The following is a 20,148-nucleotide window of genomic DNA, read 5'->3' on the forward strand; positions in this document are numbered from 1 at the left end:
ATTTCAGGCTGTCTGTCAGTGTGCTTTTTACTATGTTTTTATCATTGATGTTCTGCAATGTATTTAATGTTGTACACCACCCTGGGATCTTTAGATAAAGGGCGGTATATAAATTGAACAAATAATTAATGGTAATAATAACAATACCTAAATCTCACTAATTACATTGATTAGGAGAAAGTATGAAAGTTGTGTTGGCAAAATCCTCAGAAGGGGAACAGTAAAAAACAAACAAACTTCAGAATGTATTTTAGGCTGATTGTAGAACTGACCACATTGCTAGAGCATAACATTTATTTTGGGACATTCGCTCATTTTTTCTCTTCCTTTGCGGTTTTCGTTAACGTACTGTTTAACCTGTTAGGTTAATGATTTTTTTAATAGCTTGTGCAAACACGTACTATCCAGACTCATCTCTGCCTGTAATGTGGTCACTATGTCTGCAGAGAAGGGTATCTGCTCTTGCACTCTGCTTCAGCTTGTGGGTTTCAAACATGTATCTTGCGGTTGGACACAGTGAGAACAGAAAGCTAGGCTAGAAAGGCCTTTGGTTTGATCCAGTAATGCTCTTATGTATCTATACATGACCTAAAGGCTATATAACAGTTCTTGAAAAAGGAACGCTAACAGCTACATAAACTGAACAATTATGATGAAGTTGAAAGAAAACTCCATGTGGCATTGGATGGAAGAGTCTCAACTTCTTCCGTGGTGCTTTCTCAGGTGGACTTGGCAGAATTTCCAAAGATGCTTTTAAAAACCTAGTTTTACAAGATAAATCCAAGCTGTGTTTTAATGCCTCATATTTTCTCCCTCGCCTCAGCATACACACAGACTTGTAACAGGTGGTCCAAGCAGGCTGAAAGTCCGGGTGTTCTTAATAAGGCCACAGTTGCCTTCTCTTTCAGGGAGAAAAATATGGTTGCTGCCATCATTATGCCCCCTTTCCATTATGTGCTTGAGAGAACAACAGTGTTTTCACCTGGGAGCTAAGAGTTAGAAGATCTGGTGCTAGTCAAGTTTCACCGAGAAGGGACACTCAACCAGGGATGCTAGCAGGATTTCCTGGGCTGAGTACCACTGTCACACAAGCATGGGTGTAGCCATGATGGGTGTAGTATGGGGTTTGGGGTGGCAGAACCTGAGTTAGTTAAGTATTTTTTATTGATTTACTTGATTTGGAGCTACTTCTATATACATACAGATCCTCCAAGAGTCCCTATTTTCCAGGGATGTCCCTTATTTAGAGAAGCCATCCCAGTTTCTGATTTGATCCTGGAATGTCCTGCTTTTCCTTAGGATGTCCCTGTTTTCATTAGAGAAATGTTGGAGGGGATGGAGTTATACAACCCCCGAGCTGTCTGAAGGAAATCCCGTATAGGGAAGTTTTTAATGTTTAATGTTTGATTATGTTTTTATATATGTTGGAAGCAGCTGGGGCAACCCAGTAAGATGTGTGGGGTATAGATAGTAAAATTATAATTGTGGAACGGGACATCCCTATTTTCATTGGAGAAATGTTGGAGGGTATGTACGTATATAAACTTAGGAAAGCCTGCCTGTTGCAATGATAAAAGGGAGAGGGGAGAATGATTCAAAAACCTTGAGCTCCTGGGTGGAAAAATAAGACATTCTGAGCACATGCAACTTCACAACTCTTAGCAGAACGCACTCAATATTTTGCCCGCACTCAATATTTTGCCCTCATCGAGTAACAGAAAAGTATCATTGTTTATAAGAATTTTAACTTTATGCCCCTGTAATTTGTTCTATGATTTTATGGTTGTCTCTGCTGACAACCCCCCCCAACGTGTCACTCTGTATTAATACACCACAGTCCACTGATAACCAACTAACTAGTAGCCGCTGTATGGAGGACATGCAAAGGTAAAGTGGTGTACTACAATATTAACATTTCCCTTTGATTTCTTTCAAGAGTGTTATTGTTGAGTGAAACATTCAAAGCCAGCTAATTCTATTTTACACTGCAAAGGGTGCACACTTGGGGAGTGAATGGAATAATGTGAACAGTTATTTAAAAGACATACACAGGGCAGACTCTCGTCTTCAATGCAGCCTCAGGCTACCAAGAACAGCAAAGGTGCTTCTGGCGCCTTCATTATACAGTGGTATCTCAGGTTAAGAACTTAATTCGTTCGGGAGGTCCGTTATTAACCTGAAACTGTTCTTAATCTGAGGTACCACTTTAGCTAATGGGGCCTCCCGCTGCTGTTGCACTGCTGCCAAGCGATTTCTGTTCTCATCCTGAAGCAAAGTTCTTAACCCGAGGTACTATTTCTGGGTTAGCAGAGTCTGTAACCTGAAGCATCTGTAACCTGAGGTACCACTATACAGCTTCAAGCAAATGCTGAATACTCATTTCTTTATCCTGGTATTTGACATTTGAGGTGTATATTTTTAGGAACTGCCTCATTTTTGTGGTTGTAAGTGGTTTTAAACTGTTTTTCATGTTGTTGTTTTTAAACTTGTAACCCATCCTGTGACCTTAGGGTGAAGGGCTGGTAAACAACAACAACAACAACAACAACAACAACAACAAAATAAATAAATAAATGTTATATTTGTCATTGTGGTGTTATATTAGTCACAAGAAATACTGTTTGTAAAACACATCTCACCACATTTTCTTAATGCTAAGAACCTAAAAGAATGTAATAAGGTTAAAACATATAGATTTCTCTTTTCATTTTTTGGGGTGATATTTTTTATTATTATTTCATTTTTATAAAATATATAAAAAAGAGAAGACAATGGTAATGAGAAGAAAACTAACAAATAAGAAACATAACTATAAAATAGGCATGTAGAATGAGTAGTTGCGCATGAGTTAAAATAACAAAGTACAAGGAAAGAATATCCACGTTATCAGATCATCAAGTATAGTTCCAAATTTGATGACATTTGTCTTGAAAATAAGCACAACCGGACGCCTTCATCTGCCCCAACTGCAACAAAACATGTCTCTCCCGTGTCAGTCTCTACAGCCACAGCAGATACTGTAACTCTCCAGCGGTTTGACCTCAACCCTGAAGGCACACCCTTCGATTGTCTTTTGAGACAGATGGTTGTAAAATACCTTTAAATATAACATGTATTGAATTCCTCTCCCAACTCTTATGATGGTAGAAGGAAATTTAGGAAAAAGGAAATGAGCGTACTTTATCCCAGTTTAACTTAATGTCGTACCAGCTTCTTTTCTATAGAATTTAGAAAATCCTTTTATAAGAAACACACACACACACGAAAAAAAACTAGTGCAAGGACCCAAAAAACTCCATGCACAATTTTGATCACTGTTTCTCAGACAAGGACTTTCTAAATTATCTCAGGCAGGAGAATATTCCAAGGACTAAGGTATTTATATATGACTCTATTAATCTCCATCTTAAAACACATAGCATAAATAACCACAAGCAAATGTGTTTGTTATGAGTCCATATATAGAGAGATGACTTAAAATAGCTACCTCAGATTAAGGTTGAGGCTAAGAATGCCATTGTTGCCCAGAAAGAAGCCAATGAATCCTGCCTCAAACTGTGTGTGAAATTGGATTAAGTGAAAATTCTTACCCACAAATTCACAGGCTCATTATCAGGCAGTGAATTCAGGCAGCGGGGGGATTAGGTGTCTCTCTGTGTGTGCAAAAATCTTTGCAAGATTTGAGGGCTCCCCACTGGAAGTAAAAGTATTTCAATAGTTTTTTATTTAAAAAAACCCCTTTATTCTTCTTTGCGGTCTTTGCAGTTCCATTTAAGAGTTCAGTGACTGTGTAGCTCAAAATTTTGAAATGTTCTGTAGCTAGACATCAAAACATATTTAGACAACCAAAAAAAAAGAAAAAAGAAAAAAGAAAATGCTTAGTACACAGATGTAGTGGGGAGGGGATACTTCAATAACTTTCTGTGTTTAATTTATTTTTTTGATTTACAATAAATCTACAATTCAACCCACAACAATAATGCATGGTTTGTTTGTTTGTTTATTTGTTTACATTTTCATTTTTACAATTGTTATTGCATAGATTTTACATTGTGTGTTAAAGGGCATTTCAGGAAGAAGAGCTCCTAAATGGCAAAGTGAAGGGTCAATAACATTTTGGATGTTCTTTGTTGTTTCTCTTTAATAGTAAGATGCAATATCTCTTAGCTATGCCTGGGAAAGAAGAGCCTTTGCAAAGATAGAAAGAGGTGCCCAATTTTTCTGAGGGCTGATGGGCCATTGACAGCTGGTTGGCGTGATGGATTCAGCATATGGGCTGCAGGTTCCAACCCGTGGTTTGATTATTCTGTGAATCAACTCTCATATAGATTTTGAAACTTTTATTGATGCATTTGCAAGCCTGCAGCCTACAGCCTGAAGCAGGAGTTCTAGACACTTAAGTGCTTTTACTTGGTCTCTTCATTAGCTGTTCCCTGTTATTCATCTCTGGCTTCATGACAATAATATAGCATTTGGGGAAGAAGATGCAGCCTAGCAGCCCAGCACTGGAACCTAAGATAGAGAAAATCTCCACAGCCACCATGTATTTCCCTTTGGTGCTCAAGTAAGAGGGAACAAAGGACAGCCAAACACTGCAAAAGACCAACATGCTGAAAGTGATGAATTTGCCTTCATTGAAACTGTCAGGCAGTTTCCTGGCTAGGAAAGCCACCATCAAACTGACAATGGCCAGGAAACCCAGATACCCAAGCACACAATAAAAGAGAATAGGTGCCCCTTCATTACATTCAAGTACAATTTCTTCACTCATAGAGTGCATATCGACATCTGGGAATGGTGGGGAAGTTGCCAGCCACACCGTACAGATGCCTGCTTGGATAAGGGAGCAAGAAAGAACAATGGAGTTGGCCAGTCTTCTCCCTACCCATTTTCTCATACTGGATCCTGGTTTGGTGGCCATGAAAGCCAGAACCACAGTGATGGTTTTGGCCAGCACACAGGAAACAGCCACTGAGAAGATGATGCCAAAAGCTGTTTGTCGGAGGAGGCATGTCACCTTATGAGGCTGTCCAATGAAGAGCAACGCACAGAGGAAGCAGAGCAGGAGGGAGACGAGGAGAGTGTAGGTGAGGTTTCGGTTGTTGGCTATGACTATGGGTGTGTCTTGGTGCTTCACAAATGTTGCTAGTACCAGCACTGTGATTAAAGAAAAGGAAAGAGAAAAAATGGCTAAATTGATTCCCAAAGGTTCTTCATATGACAAAAAGCTTATATCCTTAGGAATGCATGACTCATGTTTTTTGCCTGGATAGTGGTCTTCTGGGCATTTAATGCAATCAGCCATGTCTGAAACAAAAGAAAAGTTGTGGATTTGGTTTTTCAAATCTTCATTTCATACCTTATTTTAGAAAAAATAATGGTTATCTTTTGCCAAATACTCATTTTCTTTTTTAAAAACAAAACAAAAAAGAATCAGAGGTTCTCGAAGAGGCTTTCCATACTCTCTCTCTCTCTCTCTCTCTCTCTCTCTCTCTCTCTCTCTCTCCCACCCCCCCAAACCAATTATTGAAAGGGTATTTTGAATATTACAAGAATTACCTATCAAATATGGATGTGCGTTTAGAATTATGATGCCAGTCAAAAGCATTTCTTTTCAGATTGGGTCAATTTCAGTAATTCTCCTCTCCCCACCTCTTCTGCACATAGCATTTCTTACCATTCTGGTCTGAAATCTTCCCTTCTGGGCATGGGGCACAGTCGTAGCAACAAAATGGTTTCCCCTCCTTCTTTTTCCTGCTGTAACCAGGATGGCAATAGTCATTACACACAGAGAGGGGCAGCACCTATTAAACGATGGAAGAGGAAATTATTTTCCAATCAAGAAATGTGCTTGGGGAATTTGTGTTTCATTGGGATGGAAATGGCCTTAAATATGTGACAGTGGTAGCTTTGAAGTTCCAGAAAGCACACAGGATGCCAGAGACAGTCTCTGCTTTTCTAAGGTTGATCAGTTGTATAGAATTGCAGTGCTTTGACCAGGTTTTAAATTGCTGGTGCAATAATTTTTTTTGAACCTTAACTCTGTCTCCACTGAGATGAAATAAAAATAATTATATGTGTTTCCAAGATCAGGGATAGTTAACCTCTGGTCTTCCAGGTGCTGTAAGACTACAGCTCCCACTGTATTTGTCATGCTGGCTAGGCTGAAGAGAATCAGAGTCCTGTAACATATGGAAGGCCACTATTTAGCCAACCCTGCCATTTATTTTCCTTCTTTAAAAGTGATAATTCATACCCTCCCACTTTAGGGAGTTTTTCAAAAGGGGGTTTTCTGTTTCTTACTCAGGATGGGCAAGTGCACAGGATCCAGGAAAAAACTTTAAGCAACCTCACTTACTACAGTAGTGAATCCATTGTTCTACTTTAAATTGTGAAGTCTTTATTTTGAACAGTTCAGAGAAGCTATCGCTCCATGAAATTCAAGTTAGACTTCCATAATTTTACTCAGCAACAGGTTGACATAGGGGAATAAACCAGGCCTCACAAAGTGATGAATATAGCACACTGATGTCTGTGATTTTCTGGTGCATATGTACATAAAATTATATGTCTATTTAAAAGTAGAGTAATTAAGGCAAATATATGTGTAAGAATATTAGAGGAATTAATGTTAGGGAGGGATTGGTGAGAATGTCCTTGGAATGTAGGTAGTGAGTGGTGATTGGATGAGAGTTTGGTAAGGCTCCAAGGCACGTTCCCCCATTCAGCAGAGAATCCAGCACAGGGAAGTGATGAGATTTATGGCTACATCGCTATGCTTTATTTCTTACTACACAGACAGCAAAGAAATATACATCCTGTCTCTATGAAAGCAGAGAGCAACTGAACAACAAAGGAACAAAGGAAACAGGAAACCAGTACGTCACATCCGTCTCTAGTCTCCCGTGAGACTTCCAATAGCCTGGACTGTCTCTGGAATGTAAACAGAGCCTTGTGACTCTAAGCAGTTTCTCAGTGGCAAACAGAAACTAACATGGTTGTGGGTATGAAAGTTGGTGGTGGATGTGTTAGATCAGGCATAGGCAAACTTCGGCCCTCCAGATGTTTTGAGACTACAATTCCCATCATCCCTGACCACTGGTCCTGCTAGCTAGGTATGATGGGAATTGTAGTTCCAAAACATCTGGAGGGCCGGAGTTTGCCCAAGCCTGTGTTAAATGGTAGCATTGTTGGTTCAGTATTGTGTTAGCCATTGTTGTAGGCATAACAAAGTAGCAAATTAGATAAAGCAAAACTGAAATGATATGCTTTTGTACACAAAGAGATCATAAAACCCTTTTTATTATTTCTGTTTTATATAATTGTATTGCACCACATGCCTCTTTTTTGGCTGTTAGGGTGGGATATTCAGGTACTTACAGAGCAGGAATAAAGGGAGATTACAGAAACACACATAACCCCCCCCCAGCCCAGAACTCTGAATCTTACAAAGAGTAGGCAATGTTGTGGGTCGTGCCAGAGCACAAGAAGCTGAAGAGGGGTGCAGGAGGGTGCAGGGCTGGCATGCCAAATAGATTTGACAGGTTGAAGTTGGAGGCAGAGGAATGGTGAGACAAGGGAAGAATGTCAGGGGTTCAGGAGCAGAGGCGCGGGAAAGGGAGGAAACAGAGAGCGAGGGGGAGGAGTCCGAAGGGAAGATGAGTGATGACGACGACCCGAGATCCCCGAGTCTTTCCAGTGAATCGGAAGATTCACAGAAAGGAGCGCCAGTAGCCAGAGCAAGGGGGAAACCGAGGGGGACACCCCAGGGAGAAGGGACCAGAGGGGATTCAGAGAGCAGCAGTTGGAGATCGGGGCCAGCGTCCCCAGCAGAGCGTAGTGGGGAGGAAGGGGGCCCGGTATCGGAACCCGGAGGCCCTCCGCAGGAGGGAGGGCATGAGTCAGGAGTGGTCACGCCCTCATCAGGGAGCGAGGAAACGGTTAGGCGGAAAGTGGAAGGTTGGGCGCGCGCGCCAAGTTCAAATACACAGGAAGGCGGCACAGTAAGCAGCCCGGAAAGGGAGCCAGGTCCTAAAGCCTGCCGCAAGGAAGCAGAAGGGTCTGGGGGGTCGTCAGCGTCAGAAGAGTCTAGGAAGGAGGGAACCCCGGGGAGCAGAGGGACCCAGAGGAGGAAGGAAAGACGCAAGAGGTGGAGCAAGGCTAGGGTATTAAGTTGGTGTACAGGGGGCGGAGAATCAGACGGAACTTCGTCGGTCTAGCTATTAAGACGTAGAGCTGCACGCTGCAGTTCGGACATGGAATCTGTAAATCAATAAAGACTTTTATAAAGTGAACGCTGGCTAGCGTGGTCCTATGTGAGCTGGGATCTGGAAGCAGCTCTGACAGTAAGTTCCGTCTGATCGTTTGACACCTGAAGCCTCGCAGCGAGGGGTGAAGATTGGTGTCTATTCGCAAGCTCACAAGGGTCGGCAGAGATGACGGCCGAACAGCAAATTGCAGCCCTGCAAAATGCAGTGACACATTTAAACGCAGAGATACTAGCATCCAGGAAGAAGGAGGAGGAAGCAGATGCCGCCTACAAGGATCTCCAAGCCAGGTTTGAAATGCTCACGAGGCAAGGGCAACTGGGACCCAGACCGGAGGGAATTGGGCTGGGGAGAAGAGCAGGCGGTCTCGTATCTCACTTCGATGGGAATTTACAACAGTACCCCAACTTTCGGGCAGACGTACAGTGTGCGCTGCAACTGCTGGCGAAAGACTTTAGAGATGAGGAAGAGAAGGTGGGGTTTATCCTATCCCATTTGCATGGAGACGCTAAAGCGTGGCTGCGCAATTTGTGGAGAGATAAGGATCCGGCGCTTCGAAGTGCGGATGCCTTTATTAAAGCGATGGATGCGTGCTTTTTATCAAGCATAGACGTGGATCTTGCTCGAAGAGAAATACATGGACTGAAACAGGGAAGGGCCAGTGTAAGGCAGTATCACGCCCGCTTTTTTGCACTGGTCAGTGCCCTGGAATGGGACAGAGATTCACCTCCAGTCAGAGACCTGTTCTGGGAGGGGTTGAGCAACGCAGTTAAAGACGAAATCGCAAGGGGGGAGAGACCCCGGAGCACGCAGGAGGTCATTCAGAGGGCGCTGACGGTTGGGGTGCGTCTGGAAGAACGTCCATGGAGCAGGGACGAAGGGCGTGGAGGGCGCGAAGCAGCGAGAGGGTTCTCCTTCGTTCCCAGGGAAGCAGTGCGTGCGCAATCCACACCTCCGCCAGGAGGGGGAGCGGAACCTATGGAGGTGGGAGGTGCCAGGGCTCAGTCAGCAACCAGAGCCCTAGCGCCGGGAGCAGTCAAAACTAAGCCTCCTAGATGGAACCGGAAGTGCTACATCTGCGACAGCCCTCAGCACATGGCGAAGGAGTCTCCCCAGAGGCTCCACAAGCACACTGCAGCCTCCGCAATGGTGACTGAAGCAGCTCAGCACAGAGAACCACAGCAGGGAAACGACGAAGTCTGGCTGGAGACGGAGGTACTGGGGCCCAGCCAGACGAGTCAGTGAAGCAGTCCCCAGAGATTTTGCAACCCACAGACCCCCTCCCGCCCAAACCAGTGGTGCAGCTCACCGCATCGCTCCAGCTGCCCAATAGACTCACAATGGACGTGCCAGTTACTGTGGATTTAGGAAGCAATGCTGACTTTATAGGGCAAGATTTTGTGGAGCGGCACGCTATACAGCTGCTACCTGCCACGATGCCCCTGCAAGTCGTCACAGTGGATGGCAGAGAGTTGCTAGGGGGGGCAAGTGGTGAAGCAAACGCCACCGATGGTGATGCGACTTGGGAATCACAGGGAAGTCATCAGTTTTAATGTCACCCAACTGTCGGACACACCCATTGTCCTGGGCATGAGTTGGCTGGACAGACACAGTCCGACGCTGGCTTGGTACCAGCGGCAGCTGATCTTCGGCTCTTCTTATTGCGCAGAACACTGCATACTGCCCAGGCAGGAAGGGGAAGAAGAGGAATCACAGCTGCAGTTGGGAACACTGCAAGCGGTCCCCCACAAATACGCAGACTTTTTGGAGGTCTTCTGCGAGAAGGAGGCGGACAAGCTACCGCCACACAGGCCTTATGACTGCAAGATTGACCTCCTGCCAGGGGTGACACTGCCGAAAGGGAAGCTGTACTCCATGTCTGAGGACGAACTACAGGAACTCAAACAGTTCATAGATCACAATTTGGAGCGCGGTTTCATCCGAGAGTCCAAGGCAGTGGGGGGCAGTCCAGTATTCTTCGTGAAGAAGAAAGACACGCCCTAAAAAAGGCTCGTGGTTGACTATCGCATCTTGAACAAGATGACCACGCCCTCGGATTTCCCCATGCCCAGGATCGACGACCTCCTCGTGACGGTACGCAAGGGACGCGTGTTCACCAAGTTGGACCTGCGAGGGGCGTACAACCTCATCCGCATGCGGGAAGGGGACGAGTGGAAGACAGCCATGTTCACGCCACTGGGCACCTACGAATACAGAGTTATGCCGTTTGGATTGCAAAATGGCTCCCACTGTTTTCAAGCTTTCATGCATCACGTGTTGGCGGGGCTCCTCTACAAGAAGTGCGTCTGCTTCTTGGATGACATCCTCATATTTTCTGAATCGCAGCAGGCACACGACCAAGACGTCCGGGAGGTGCTGCGCAGGCTGCAGCAGCATAGACTGTACGCCAAGCTGGGAAAGTGCCAGTTCGACACAACTGAGGTGGATTTCCTGGGATACAAGTTGTCGGACAAGGGGCTCGCCATGGACAACGCCAAGGTTCGCGTGGTGTTGGATTGGAAGAGCCCGCGCAACCGGAAGGAGGTCCAGCGGTTCGTCGGCTTTGCGAACTTCTATCGCAAGTTTATCAAGGGGTTCGCAATGCAGACGGCGGCCATTACAGACACGCTCAGCTCCAAGAAAAAGAAGTTCATCTGGACGGAGCAGGCGGAGCAGTCCTTTCAAGCGCTCAAGCGTCTCTTCGCGTCGGAAGAGCAACTGCTACATATCGACCCCAGCAGACCGATGCGGGTAGAGACGGACGCGTCAGACAGAGCCGTGGGAGCCGTCCTGTTGCAGCGCGACCCGCAGGGGGCTTGGAGGCCGGGAGCGTTCTACTCCAGGAAGCTCAGCAAGTCGGAACAGAACTACACCATCTGGGACAGGGAGTTGCTTGCCATTCATGCAGCGTTCAAGGCGTGGAGGCACTTCCTGATCGGAGCCAAGCACACAGTGCAAGTCTGCATGGACCACAAGAATCTGGAGCACTGGCGCACGGCGCGGTTCCTGAACCAGAGGCAGATACGTTGGGCAGAGTTCTTTGCGGACTTCGACTTCCGAATAGAGTACGTCCCCGGCGACACCAACGTCATGGCGGATGCACTGTCCCGAAAACCGCAATACCTCGAAGAGGCGACGCCAGCGGCGGCCATGCACATCTTCGCACCGACAGCGTGGGTGTGCGCCTCAGCAACGGTGGACCTGGATGCGGTGAGGCGAGTGTTGCAGGACGACTCCTTCGCGCAAGCAAAGATGGCAGAGGTGCACAGGGGCATGGCGAAGAGCGACGAGTTCCAGGTGCGCGATGGATTGCTCATCCGTAAAGGGGCCATCTACGTGCCGGGCGACGAACTTCGCGCCAAGGTACTGCAGCAGTTGCACGACGCGCCCACGGCCGGACATTTTGGCACGGAGAAAACGGTGGAATTAGTCGCCAGAGACTTCTGGTGGCCCAGGATGCGAGGGGAAGTCGCGGACTACGTTGCGAGGTGCGACACCTGCCAGAGGGCCAAGCCAGTGCACAAATCGCCGGCGGGACTGCTGGAACCGCTGCAAACGCCGTTTGAACCATGGGAGAGGGTGGCACTGGACTTTGTCACGGATCTGCCCAGCTCGAGAGGCAAGACAGCAGTGCTAGTGGTGGTGGACTTGTTCACCAAGATGGCGCACTTCATTCCGTGTGCGAAGATAGCCACGGCGGAACATACCGCCAAGCTGTTCATAGATCACGTGTTCAGAGTGCACGGTCTGCCACGGTCCATACTGTCCGACCGGGGGCGGCAGTTCATCTCGAACTTCTGGCAGAAGCTAATGGGTTTCCTGAACGTCAAGATCAACCTGGCGTCAGCGAGACACCCGCAGACCAACGGGCAAGCGGAGCGAGTCAATGCCATCATGCAACAGTACCTGAGATGTTACGCAAATCAACAGCCTACAACGTGGGTGGATTACCTGCCGCTCGCCGAGTTCGCATACAACAACACGAAGCACGTGTCCACAGGGGTGACGCCGTTCTTTGCCAACAATGGGAGGCACCCCAGAACCTTCCCGGGACTGGAGAGAGTAGGGGAGGGGGAACCACAGGCGGCGGACGCTTTCGCATCAGAGTTGCAGGAGGTTCACGATCAACTCCGACGGCAGCTGGAGCTAGCTAAACACGCATACAAGGTGCAAGCTGACAGACACAGGCGGGTCGGCGAAGAAATCCGAGTGGGAGACTGGGTCTGGTTGGCAGCACACGCAGTGCCGACCAGATCGTTAGCTAAGAAGAAGCTAGGGCATAAGCAACTCGGGCCCTACCAAGTCGAAGCACAGGTCAACCCAGTGGCTTTCCGGCTGAAGCTTCCAGAGGGCTCCAGAATGCATCCGGTGTTCCACAGATCGGTGCTCACTCCCTACAGGGCACCTCACAGATTCCAGGAGTCGGGAACGGCACCGAGTCCGCTCCAGGAGAGGACCGAGCAGGGGGGGTTGCCACAGGAGGATCCTATCAACGAGGTCACAGAGATTTTGGACTCCAGATGGGGGGAAGAGGGAGTAGAATACCTCCTAGCCAGAGAAGGCACCCGGGCCAGCGCCAATAGCTGGGTGCACGACTACGCTTTGGAGGAACCTCTGCTCAAGGACGAATTCCATGCCCTCTTCCCACACAGACCCATGCCAGCCAACTTTTTCGACGACTGGCTTTTCACACCCACGCTTTCATCAAGCACGTTCCACGGGTTTGACTCGGACGGGGAACCCACACTGGGCGCACGTTCCCCGGAAGGGTCACCCGCGGGATCGGCATCGGACACCTCGTATTGGTGGGACGATCGACCGGAGGAGCAGTGGCGCAGGAAGTGGCTTCAGATGCCAGATCGAGTGACGGACCCAAGAGAGACAGAGGCAGAGACTGACATGGACGTGTTCGGGGAGGATCTTGGGTTCGAGCACGGCGGCACAGAAATGGAAGCGGAGCTGATCAACGTCGACGAACGCGAGGAGGAAGAACAGGACGTCTTCAGTTGGATGCCCGCCACGGGAAGCGAACGGCATCCGGCGTTCCATCCCATGACAATGGAGCACCCAGCACCCACACCTGAGGGAAGGGAGGGGGGAAGGGGGGGCTTCGAGGGGGGGGATGGATGTCAGGGGTTCAGGAGCAGAGGCGCGGGAAAGGGAGGAAACAGAGAGCGAGGGGGAGGAGTCCGAAGGGAAGATGAGTGATGACGACGACCCGAGATCCCCGAGTCTTTCCAGTGAATCGGAAGATTCACAGAACGGAGCGCCAGTAGCCAGAGCAAGGGGGAAACCGAGGGGGACACCCCAGGGAGAGGGAACCAGAGGGGATTCAGAGAGCAGCAGTTGGAGATTGGGGCCAGCGTCCCCAGCAGAGCGTAGTGGGGAGGAAGGGGCCCTGGTATCGGAACCCGGAGGCCCTCCGCAGGAGGGAGGGCATGAGTCAGGAGTGGTCACGCCCTCATCAGGGAGCGAGGAAACGGTTAGGCGGAAAGTGGAAGGTTGGGCGCGCGCGCCAAGTTCAAATACACAGGAAGGCGGCACAGTAAGCAGCCCGGAAAGGGAGCCAGGTCCTAAAGCCCGCCGCAAGGAAGCAGAAGGGTCCGGGGGGTCGTCAGCGTCAGAAGAGTCTAGGAAGGAGGGAACCCCGGGGAGCAGAGGGACCCAGAGGAGGAAGGAAAGACGCAAGAGGTGGAGCAAGGCTAGGGTATTAAGTTGGTGTACAGGGGGCGGAGAATCAGATGGAACTTCGTCGGTCTAGCTATTAAGACGTAGAGCTGCACGCTGCAGTTCGGACATGGAATCTGTAAATCAATAAAGACTTTTATAAAGTGAACGCTGGCTAGCGTGGTCCTATGTGAGCTGGGATCTGGAAGCAGCTCTGACAGATATGCTTTTGTACACAAAGAGATCATAAAACCCTTTTTATTATTTCTGTTTTATATAATTGTATTGCACCACATGCCTCTTTTTTGGCTGTTAGGGTGGGATATTCAGGTACTTACAGAGCAGGAATAAAGGGAGATTACAGAAACACACATAACCCCCCCCCCCAGCCCAGAACTCTGAATCTTACAAAGAGTAGGCAATGTTGTGGGTCATGCCAGAGCACAAGAAGCTGAAGAGGGGTGCAGGAGGGTGCAGGGCTGGCATGCCAAATAGATTTGACAGGTTGAAGTTGGAGGCAGAGGAATGGTGAGACAAGGGAAGAATGTGCAGTAAAAAAACCTCCACTTATGTTAGGTGTAAAGACTAATTAAACACCACTTTGACCCCTCAATCTGGCCCAAACAATTTATACTGAGACCCTACCTGATTAAACCAGGTGTGCCAAGTGATGACATCATCCCTAATGGTGAATGCTTCCTCTGGAGGAAGCAGGGAATCCATCTTTCCAACTTCAACTTTGCGAAAAGATTGGTTTGGGAAAAAGACCCAGTTTATGACATCAAATCCAGCCACCGAGTCCCCATTGTGGTCAAAGGAAACCTCATATCCAGCACTATTGTTAAAAGAGACATGTCTGAGAAAATGGTGCAGCTGGTTGGAAAAAAGAAAAGAAACAGAACCATTTTATTTTCAAAGCACAAAGGGCTGCAACTAATGACTGCCCTTGCAGAAGATATCAAGTAACTATTTCATTACATCACACTAATCAAGAGAGCAGTGGAGTTCCGTCCATCCTTATCGTTCACAAAACTTTTGCTTTTACCCTGGAAAAATGTTACAGATGTTCTGCTCCTGCTTCATGATGGCCTGCACCCCAAAGGGATGGGATCTTGCTCTCCTTTTTGTGGTTCCTGAGCTGAACTCTCTGTTCACTGTGCTTTCATTAGAGCCATTTTTGTAAGTTTATCCCTAACCTCCCTCCCCCACCCCCGGCCAAGATATAACACTTTTTAATGTGGCTGTTTCACTTTGCTGCTATGTAAGGAGACCCTTTCCTTGTTATTATTTGAATTTTATCATTATAATTTCAAATACAGTAGTTAATAAATATATATTTTTTAATAATCATATTTATTAAAATTTCCAGTAATAACAGAATAAGAAAATAAGAAAAACAAAGAAAAGAAAGAAAAAGAAAAACTAGTTTAGACCCTTTTTTTCATAACCTTCTTTCTGGGACTTCCTCCTTCCCCTCCCGACTGTATTCCCCTTTCCCTAAGTTGGTTCCACAAGTTCTCATCCCAATTTAAACCTGATATATTTTTCTCATAGACCAATTTAAATTTACACCATCTTAACGTCACTCCTCGTCTTATAATAGAACAAAATTTTCCCCCCAAGATCAGCTCTCATTCCTTCCACGAGTTCCCCCTTTCTAAAAAAGAAAAAACAGAAACATATAATATCAAAGTTATAAAGAATATAAGATAAAAAATATAAAAAAGTTCAAAAAGTTGGTTACAAAGCCTTTGGATTCTAAGATTCCCCCTCCCTTCCCCGGTTTTGATTCCCCATGTCCGTTTGTCTATATGTTGTCGGCCTGGAGATCTTAAGTCCACAGCCAAATTTTCTCAGTCCATCTTGCTGGTTTCTTCAAATTTGGTTGTTTTAATGATGTTTAACTTTAAAAATCCAATCTAATAGAGGACTTTAATTTTCTTTAATCTTTTGTTGCTCCTCCCGTTGTTCTTTCCGTGTCGTATGCAGTCATTTGCTCTTTTATTTCTTGGTTACTCAGGTTTCTGTCTTGTTCAGCTGTCAAAACATTCTTGTTCCAAAATTTAATGTCTCTACAGAGGTTTGTTATTCAGAAACAAAGACTTACGTCCAGTTCCTTTCTTGCTTCAATAGAAGATTCTATTGTATTATAGTCACCTCTGTAGACAAAATAATATTTCAGTTCTGCAGCTTTCCCAGGAGATAAGGCCTGTGCACATCCCAGAGTAGTTTTCCACATACGACACTTGTAATGTCCCGAAACCCCTCTAGAGGGATTACAATAACTTTGTATCCTCTAATCCAAAAAGTCAATTTGTTGTTTCTTTTTCCCCGACAGTTTATATCCATATTTATATCAAATTGTAGCAAAATTAACCAACAAAAAACTTGTAGCAAAGTCCTCTTTATATTTTCCAGTTTTGACAGCTCCTTTGACAGCTGTCAAAATCTCCATCTCTCTTCGCCAGGCTATCCGAATCGCCCCGGTTCCCAGGGGGGGGTTTGCTTTTTTTCTCCTCACCCTCGACTCCTCTCCTCCAGCACAGTTCTTATAATTCACATCGTGGAGTTGGTAATTTTTGTCATCAATAAGCTTCTGAATCGATCTTGGTTTCTCAGTCCTTGTTTTAGCATGTTTACAATCAGGGAGGGGACTGACTTCCTTTTTTGGATCCCCTCCCGCTCGTGCCAAATCCGGAAAAAATTTTCTTTTTTCCTCCTTTTATACCCGGTTGCCCAATTACTCACGGGTTGTTGATCAATTGTCCGAATTTTCTTTGGAAGAAGCCAGCGCTCTCCGCCGGATGGCATGCGGCTGCGCCCGGCAGGGGAAGCGGAGGACTCAAAGCACCACGCCACTCCCCGGCGCCCGATCCGTAGCCTTTAAAAAGGCTCCTTCACGAGCCGGGAGGGCGATAACGGTGCCAGCCGAGTCACCATGTCCACGGGATCCGTTCCCGTGGTTTCTGAGGGTCCCCGCGTCGCTGGCGCGGTAGGACCCAGCCCCTGCCGAGCCGACTCCCTCCGGAGCTCGGAGGGAGTCCGCCATTCGGCGATGGCGCTAACCCGGAAGTTACAGTAGTTAATAAATAAAAGCACACACACTTATCAATTAGATGGCTTTGTGCTACTTCCACTATAACTTTTTTTTAAAAAAACCAACAATATATTTTTAATTATAGATTTCTTGGTTTACAAAGTATGTGCAATGTCTCTTTTTTCAAATTACATTTTCTACAGATCAGTTTCATTTGTTGAGACATTAGTGTTACCTTAGGAAGAAAAGGGGGAAAGAGGTGTGTGTGGGGGAATAGTGAGTGGGGGTGGGATCGGGTGGCAATGCTTCTATTCTGCTTAATGTATGTGTGGCGTTTTGTGTCAGAGTCACTTGTGCGGGTTCTCTTTACTATTTGCTTGTGCTCCTTTGGTGGTGAGAGAGGTTGGGGTTGGCCTAGGGTGTGGTTGTTTGTTTGTAGTTGGCTGTGGTGAACTTTGTTTTCACGTGTGAGTGGGGTGGGTGAGTGTTTTTGAATCAGGTTAGCCATATTGATTCGTATGCTGTTAGTGGATTCTTTTCATTGTCTTGTTGGGCTGTGTTTGTGATAAAGGGGAACCATACCGGGGTGAAGGCGTCTTCTTCTATTTGTCCTTGTATCTGTTTCAGTTTATTGATTAGTTTTTCTAATAAGGCTGTTTCCCTTACTATTTTGTACCATTGGTCCATCCTTACTCATGACAGATCTCTCCAGTGTCTGGCTATGATGTTTCTGGCTGCTGAGAGTAGGTGGGTTATGAGCTCTTTATGATGTGAGTGGGCATTATCTTGGAAGATTTTTAATAGGGCCAGTTATGGGGTGACTTCTAATACTTGCTTAGTTATTTTGCATATTTCTTGTATGATTGTTGTCCACAATAGTTGGATTTTGGGTCATTCCCACCACATGTGGAGGCATGTGCCTGTGGAGGTGCACTATCTCCAGCATTTTGGTGAGGTTCCTAGGCTTATTAGCACTAGTTTCCTTTGTGTTAGGTACTACTTCTGCTATAACTATAAATACCAGTTGCTGGCAATTACCAGTGGAGAGACCACTGTTGCCCTCAAGTTCTCCTTGTGGGCTTCTCATATGCACCTGCCTGACTGTTGTGAGACTAGAGTGCTAGACTAAATGGGCCTTTAGTCTGATCCAGCAGATGTATCCTTATCATAGCCATCTTCAAATATCTAAAGGGCTGTTGCATGGAAAATGGAACAAGCTTGCTTTCTCCTGCTCTGGAGGCGTGGACCCGAATTGATTGCTTCAAGTTTCAAGAAAGGAGATTCCAACTAAACACCAGGAAGAACTTTCTGACAGTAAGAGCTGTTCAACAGTGGAACTGACTCCTTTGGGAGGTTATGGACTCTCCCTTCATTGGAGGTTTTTTTAAAGTCATCTGTCAGGGATGCTTTAGCTAAGATTCCTGCATTACAGTATCCCCACCCCAGCTATAGGCTAATAAGCCAAACAGAAGACAGGAAAGATGCTCTTCAATACGTGAATTATTGTGGCCATCCCACCTTGCTTTTGGGAAGAGAAAGGAAGCTCATATTGAATACCCCTTAAGCATCCTGATTTGAGCAGGACATCCCAGATTACAGAAGCCATCTCAACTTGGACTCCCATGAGAGCTCAGGACCAAAAAAACAAGCATTCCAATTTTGATCCATGGGGGGTATGATATTTTGAGTGAATGAAATAACCATGAAGAGACGCTAGTCTACAAACAGTAGAGTGTGTTGTTTCCACCTGTAAATACTAGATAATTCATGATATTCTTACCTGCCATAGTTGTTCATTTGGAAGTGTCAGGCTCCCTCTATCCACCATTGCTTTGTGTTTTGATTTTAGAGAATGCATGGCTTGCAAAGCATGTGCTATAGCATAGACTGCATTGTAGATATTGTAACTGTGACCAGTCAAGCTCATTTCAAAAAACCCACCAGGAAGGTCACTCAGGTTCTCCTCTCCGGTGCAGATTTCTGCTTCCATTTCACCCACAATGGAATTTGGGAATTTACATTTGAATGCATTTTGCCAGAACTCCTTGATAAAACCATCTTCTTTGGCCCTGAAAACATTTCTTCCCAGAAGAAATTGTTGAAATCTTGGGAGTATATTTGAATGACTTGCGAAGGCTATAGTACCTTGAAAGACTTCAAAATCCCATTGCGTATGAAAGTTAAAAGCTATAATATCAATTTGGGCTGACATAATCCATACTTTACCTTTGGGATTAACTGTTGCTGGGATGTATAGGAATGTTCTCCAAAGGATTATGGCCTGGATTTCTCCATAAAACACCAGTACATTCGCTTTTCTCTTCATAATAACTTCATATATTCCCTGAAGCAAGTCTGCTGTATTCAAAGCTTCAGAGATAAAAGTGAACCTAGGGAGTCTGTCGATGAAGTCAAAACAAATGCCCTTCTGTAAAAATAACGGGAGTGCAATTTGCAAAAATCTTTCTCCATCATCATCATCCACAGCAAGGATGCTAATCCAGATCCACCTGAAATGCAGAAGTAACTGCAGAATCCCCATATATTGATGGGCTTCCTTGGGGGCCATCTGGAAAGTGGGGAAAACTTGGGTTTTCTCACTCATTGCTGAAGTAGAGCCATAAGAAAGCTAATGATGAAAGTGAGGAGGAGAGAAAAAAAGGAAAAAGTGGTGGAGAGAGTCAGAAAAACATTAAGAATGCAAAATGAAATCTCATTCTGTGTGTGCCACTAATAATAGAGTTGTTATCTGGAACGTTTTGTTCAATATTGGTTTGGATAATATGTTCAGTTTTGGTTAAGCAAAAATGGCTATGATAGCATCCAGATTCCTACTTTCATCAGCTGTTCTGGAGGAATTGAGGTGTGTGTTTGTGTACAAACCTGAAGTTCACTTAGGCTTGCTCATGTTATGAGGAACAGGAGGGAGAACATGGGACTTGCAGTCTATCAAGTTACACAGGGGAGCTGGTCACTGCCTTATCGGTTATCTTTTTATTTCTTTGATAGTAATTGTGTCTCAATTTACATCTATACATGTAAATTGGCCCATGCACACTAATTCAAATCAGTGTCATCTTTTGTTTTTTTCTTTTGGGGGGGGCAATGAATAAATAAGAAGAACAGAGTTTCCCATGTAGGAATGAACTATGATGACTGCTTTTCATCATTCTCATC

General features: G+C 45.9%; 1 protein-coding gene across 1 annotated transcript; it reads right to left on the reverse strand.

Moving 5' to 3' along the window:
- Window positions 1–3,987: 3,987 nt before the first annotated feature.
- On the reverse strand, window positions 3,988–14,654 carry LOC309517303 (vomeronasal type-2 receptor 26-like). The gene is made up of 3 exons (XM_082196445.1): window positions 14,580–14,654; window positions 5,678–5,804; window positions 3,988–5,307 (listed from the first exon to the last, which is right to left on the reverse strand). The coding sequence occupies exon 3, from the start codon at window positions 5,303–5,305 to the stop codon at window positions 4,397–4,399; it is 909 nt and encodes a 302-aa protein (XP_082052571.1). The 5' UTR covers window positions 5,306–5,307; window positions 5,678–5,804; window positions 14,580–14,654; the 3' UTR covers window positions 3,988–4,396.
- Between the last annotated feature and the right edge of the window lie 5,494 nt (window positions 14,655–20,148).

Source organism: Podarcis vaucheri (genome assembly GCF_965113315.1).
Source record: "Podarcis vaucheri genome assembly, chromosome: 13".
NCBI classification, from domain to species: domain Eukaryota; kingdom Metazoa; phylum Chordata; class Lepidosauria; order Squamata; family Lacertidae; genus Podarcis; species Podarcis vaucheri.

Coding starts and splice junctions, on each gene's coding strand:
- LOC309517303 (XM_082196445.1), bottom strand. CDS start 5,305: ATGGCTGATTGCATTAAATGCCCAGAAGACCACTATCCAGGCAAAAAA.